Here is a 5,349-nt window from a genome sequence, read left to right as displayed (position 1 = left end):
TATTGAATACATTATGATTTCAGAGTCAAGCAAGGTTCATCGAACTCCATATACAACACACCCTCCAAATTTCACGTTGATGGAGGGGTTTATAGGTTCATATATCTCTTGTACATTTCCCAACTTCCTTTTACCCAAATGTATATACAGGCCGTCAATATTATTGATATCTTTTCTAGTAATAGCGATATTATTAGTGATTAGAAAGTTAGCTGTTAGGAGAGAGAAAAATTGGTGCGGATCGAACCAAAATCATAATGTATAGACAAGACCATTTTCTGCCACTGTGGTAAAACACCATCTCTGAATATTGTTGATACTTTGAACTTACCGTTATCAATAGGAATAACTCATGCAAAAGAGTTTGAGGTGTTGCTGAATAAAGTTATTTTCTCTTTCTTTGACTCATTCTCTTGTTTGGGTTTCTTGATTTTCTTTTCATTTAATCAATTTAAAAGATAAAAAACACATAAGAGTGTACACGAAGAAAACAGAAAAGCAAAAATCACTTCCAAAAGAGAATTTGATCAAAACTTTTGCTTATACAAAATATCAGTTTTGTGCACTTGATATAAAAGTTAATACAGTGAATACTTGTATCAGTTGGACTCCAAATCATAACAATTCCCATCATTCTAATATTACCAACACATAAATGTAAAAAAAAGTGATAAATTCTGTAGGTACTTCTGCAAACTTTCAAGGTTATACAGAATAGTCCGATTAGAAACATACATAATACAATGAAAACACATTTGACAAAGAACCTATGTATATTTGTTTCAAACGAAGCAAAAGGCATCAAGATAGGTTAGACTTGTGAGGGCATCTAGTACAATATGAATTTGGCTTTCTTTTCCAAATTGTAGTACAGACATTACCTTAGAATGGATAAACCCTACAAATGATTCCACCTGCATTAATCCATTTTCCTAGTAGCTAAACATTCCAGTAGTGGAAACTTAACCTTTTATTCAATTTTTGTCCACCACTTAAAGCCAGTTGTCCATTAATTCGTCCCAATCCCAAATAGCTTCATCATCAACGGCCATTGGCAAAATCCCACTTTGTTCGGGTTGAGAGGATTGAGAGGCATGGCCTCCTGAGGATGAACTCTCCAGTGAGCTTAAGTTTGTTCTCTCTCCCATATTCTGAGGGTTCCTATTCGACGTTGTCGAACATTGATTCAGATGATTTGCACCCTGAGCAGGAGCTGCTTGAATGTTTAAGCCAGGGTTTCTTGTGATCTCAATCCCTGGATGTCTTCTGTCATATGCCCAAAGGGATTTTGATTTCCTGTGCACTCGGCATAAGCTGAATTCTTGCCTTAACTGCATGTATGCATGCCAACATATATCAACATTAAAATTTATAATATGAATTATTATGAAGTTTAGTTAGTTAAATTGATTTAGATGCATATAGTTAACTGCACTGAAACTCAATGCCGTACGCCATCAATTAGGCCCCTTCCCTTAAAAACAGTGTGGTCCTGTCATATGGTTTCATCAGCTGTTAACTTGTTATGGCTATTGGCACCACTAACATGTTCAGTTTTGTTGGTGTCCCTTCTATGAAGTAATTAAATGTTCTTTTGTGCGCCCAATTCAGAATATATATGGTGTAACATGTCGCTGAGGAGCAAGAATATTCACTTGTAATTTCTCAAAACCGTATGTTATACACACACAAAGCAACTTCATTAATTATGTTATTAGACTATTAATTCCAGTTGAGTTTATGAAGTTCTAGAAAACTATAATTTTATCTGGACATGATTGCTGGCAGCCTCTCTAATAGACGTGTGGTTTGTGAAGTTTTAAAACATTGCTAATTTTGAGGTAAGAAATTAATTAGTACGTATACTCACCGTGGGAGCAGAAGGAGTACTTGTTCTAGGGATTGATGAAGAAGCTGCCATTGATAGTTGATTATTATGATCAGCATGAGCTTCGATGGCTTTGTATTCATTCATCATCCACTCGGTTTTCTTTCCACGGGGAGCTCTGCCAATGTAGAAACCCATGGTTCTTTTGTGGCCGATGGGACGATTGTAATTGGAATTGGAAGAGTACACAGTGCTCGGAGATCCTGATGCTTTCCAATACCCAATTGTTGTGAGTCGTCTCGGTCTCCCTCCTCGAGCTTCACTCTCTGGTCTTGGGATGAAAAAGAACCACTGCTCTGAATCTCCATGGCTCACCTCTCCCGCAACCTCTGTTAATTTTTAATTCATTATAAACCTAATTAATTAATTAAAGTGTAAATTATGAAATTGCATGCTAAGCTAGCAAACTACTAGCTTCATATATCATATTTTAATTTTTATATATACCAAAAAAGGAAATTGAACAGTATTCACTGAATATCAACAACGTACACGATGCTGTAAATTAGTCATCTATACAAACATATATAACATTCATTATCCTAAAACTGGCACGGTCGTAGGGAAAGTGATGAAAAGCAAACACTAGCTATAATATGGTGTAAACTCCATGGCTGGGCAAGCTAGAAGCTAGCATAAATCCAACAAGTAATCATTAAAAGGAGAGAGAGAGATGTTGAATTACGTGGAAGTTTCCATGGATCAAACTCATAAATGTAAACGACGGGTATGATTTGGTCCAGCACTACTACAAAATTATCTATTTTTGGCGGTTCAAAAACCGACAAGAAACATATATTACTGTCAAATATATGCAAAATCCGACATAAAATGGATGCAGTGGCAGATATAATAAGCAACAAAATTGCTAGTGTCAGGAAATGAATTTTCCGACAGAAAATACTCTAAAACTGACAGAACTTGTGTCGGATATAACCGATAGAAAGTATATTAATAAAGAATAAATAAGAGCATTTTCTGTTGGATAAAACCGACAGAAAATATATATAACTGACAGAACTTGTGTCGGCTATAACCGATAGGAAATATTAATAAAAAATAACTAAAGCATTTTCTGTCGGATAAAACCGACATCAAATATATTAATAATAAAAAAATAAATAGGACATGAGAGCATAACCCTTCTTCTCGTTGAGCATTATGCTCGAAATCAGAATCTGCAGAAAAACAGAAGAGAAAAGCCAACTCCACCAACCTTCTTCCCAACACAAAACACAACAATCCATCCCAGAAAAACAGAAGAGAAAACAGAAACCTCTCATACAATGGACAAAAACAAAGGAAAAAAGAAACAAAAATCAACCCTAAAACCGGTGAAACCAAGAGATAAGATTCAAGGTTCTAAAAAACGCTAGGCGCTAGTCGGGCGGCGGGCTAGCGCCTAGGCGGCTAGGCGGGGTCTAGGCGGGCGCCTAGGCGGCCTAGGCGGATTTAGGTAAATTTCTTATATATTTTATGAATTAATTAAATTTATTATATCAAATGTAAATAATTATTGACTTATATGTTATTTCTTATAAAAGAAGATACATATGTGAATGTTTTTTGTACATATATGATATACTTGCCTAGGAAAAAATACAAAATATTATCTAAATAATTTATAATTTATATAAGATTTATATATGTGTGTGTGTATATATATATATATACACACACACACCAAACTTTTAAAAATATAAAAAGCCCACATGGTGGGTGGTTTTCATTACTAAAACCATGAAACCGTCCACCTCACCTCTACTCTTTCACATCACCTGTCCATCTTGTGGTTTCATAATTAAAACCATGTCAGAGTCCATAGTTCTATAATTAAAACCATGCTTTTGACCTTGGATTCCCAGTCCTCCACTTGCACGGTTGCACTTGCACCACCACATATTCAAATGCTTAAGCCTCCCTCTCCCTCTCTCTCTCGCTCTCTCTCTTTTCGTACTCTCTCTTCTGAGTTTTTCCAGAAATATCTAGCAAGCAGCCATAGTTTCCGATGCAGGTACAGATGCCAAATTGCCAAATGCAAGGTGTGAGATGCGATGCAGGTGTTGGAAACTTGGAGTTGCAGATGCTATGAGAGTTCGAGGCGAGAGAGTTGCAGTCTTGCAGAGCCTTCAGTGGTGGTGAGAGTTGCAGAGCACCTTGTGCGACGACAAGAATTTCAGATCGCCTAGATCGCCACCTAGCTCCGTCTAGATCGCCTAGCGGGTGCCTAGGTGGCCGCCTAAGTCCCCACCGATTTTTTAAACGATTTTCCCCAAATTGCAGCGGGCTTCCACCGCCGAACACCTAGGCGGCCGCCTTGAGTGTTTTTTAGAACATTGATAAGATTACTTCCTCATCTTGACTCGTCATTGGTTTTTCTCTCCAGATGGTTTGGTCCCAGATTCCTATATACAGAGACTCGTAATCGGGACTCATTGATACACCAGATATCTCCCCAAAGAAATCAATCTCTTGCCGCACTTTGTAATATGCCTGTGTGCTATATATATGCACAAAATCTGCAGGTTCCGCGACCACCATGAACTGACCATCTGATGAAATTGAACAGTACTTCGTTAAAGTTCCCACTATTGAAGCATAACATCAAGTTCAATTCAAGTATTCAAACAAAGCATTCAAAATACGCACTCAAATGCAAACACAAAGTAACACATTTCAACTAATATCAATAGATTTAAGGTACGATTAAGGATTGAAACAAACAAATTCCAAGCGACCTCATGTTTTTCTAGAAAAATCCAGAAACCCTAGATTCCCAAATTGAAATTAAAACCAGAACAAAGTAGAAATCACACCCGAACCCAAGGCGAGAAACGGAGAAATCGAAAGCGGAGCAGAGAAATTACCAGAAGCGGAGGACGAGACGGGATGAGGGCAAGGAGGAATGGAGGGTATCAGAGGCGGAACTACTGAGGGCTTAGGGTTTAAAGCGGAGATGAGGTAATCGATGACGGAGGCGAGCTTGGGATTATGGTATTTGAGCTTGACGGTGGAGGAGGACGATGACTGCGAAGAGGTGGCACTGGCAAGAGTGGTGGTGGAGGAAATGGTGTTGGTGTAATCGGAGAGAGGGTTTGGGGCTCTCAGTCTTCTTTTGGATGACTTAGCTTCCATTTCTTTTTTCTGCTACTTCATAGGTTTTATTTTGAAAAATGTTCATTACTGTCGGTTAAAACCGACAGAAAATTTTCACCTACTGTCGGTTATAACCGACAGAAAAAAATATGGCCGCCAAAATACCCCCAAAATTCCCTTCCAAAATTTTAAATTCCCCCCCCCAAAAAAATTTTTTGTTACGATTTTAAAAAATAAAATAATAATCGTTTGGTTTAATAAATAAATAAATGGGAAAATTAGGTTCACATTCTTCTTTTTGTTACTCCATTGATTAAAATCCTATTTTCAATTGTTGATCAAGGTCCTTGGGTATTAATAACATC

At 37.4% G+C, this 5,349-nt stretch overlaps 1 protein-coding gene across 1 annotated transcript; it reads right to left on the bottom strand.

The window, feature by feature from the left end:
* Positions 1 to 668: 668 nt before the first annotated feature.
* Positions 669 to 5,023, bottom strand: LOC103454210 (NAC domain-containing protein 90-like). Its single transcript, XM_017337479.3, has 3 exons — positions 4,705 to 5,023; positions 1,871 to 2,217; positions 669 to 1,331 (listed from the first exon to the last, which is right to left on the bottom strand). The coding sequence occupies exons 1-3, from the start codon at positions 5,021 to 5,023 to the stop codon at positions 993 to 995; spliced, it is 1,005 nt and encodes a 334-aa protein (XP_017192968.3). The 3' UTR covers positions 669 to 992.
* Positions 5,024 to 5,349: the final 326 nt, after the last annotated feature.

The sequence above is a fragment of the Malus domestica genome, chromosome 14 (assembly GCF_042453785.1).
Source record: "Malus domestica chromosome 14, GDT2T_hap1".
Lineage (NCBI taxonomy): Eukaryota > Viridiplantae > Streptophyta > Magnoliopsida > Rosales > Rosaceae > Malus > Malus domestica.
The sequence above is the reverse complement of the archived record's forward strand: the minus strand, read 5'-3'. Positions and strand labels throughout refer to the sequence as shown.

What these genes read in the sequence shown, in the direction of transcription:
- LOC103454210 (XM_017337479.3), bottom strand. Translation starts at nt 5,023, where the DNA reads ATGGAAGCTAAGTCATCCAAAAGAAGACTGAGAGCCCCAAACCCTCTC. An exon ending in GTTTCTCGCCTTGGGTTCGG is followed by an intron (nt 2,218 to 4,704) that starts GTGTGATTTCTA and finishes AAAAATTAACAG; the next exon opens with AGGTTGCGGGAGAGGTGAGC. An exon ending in GTACTCCTTCTGCTCCCACG is followed by an intron (nt 1,332 to 1,870) that starts GTGAGTATACGT and finishes GCATACATGCAG; the next exon opens with TTAAGGCAAGAATTCAGCTT.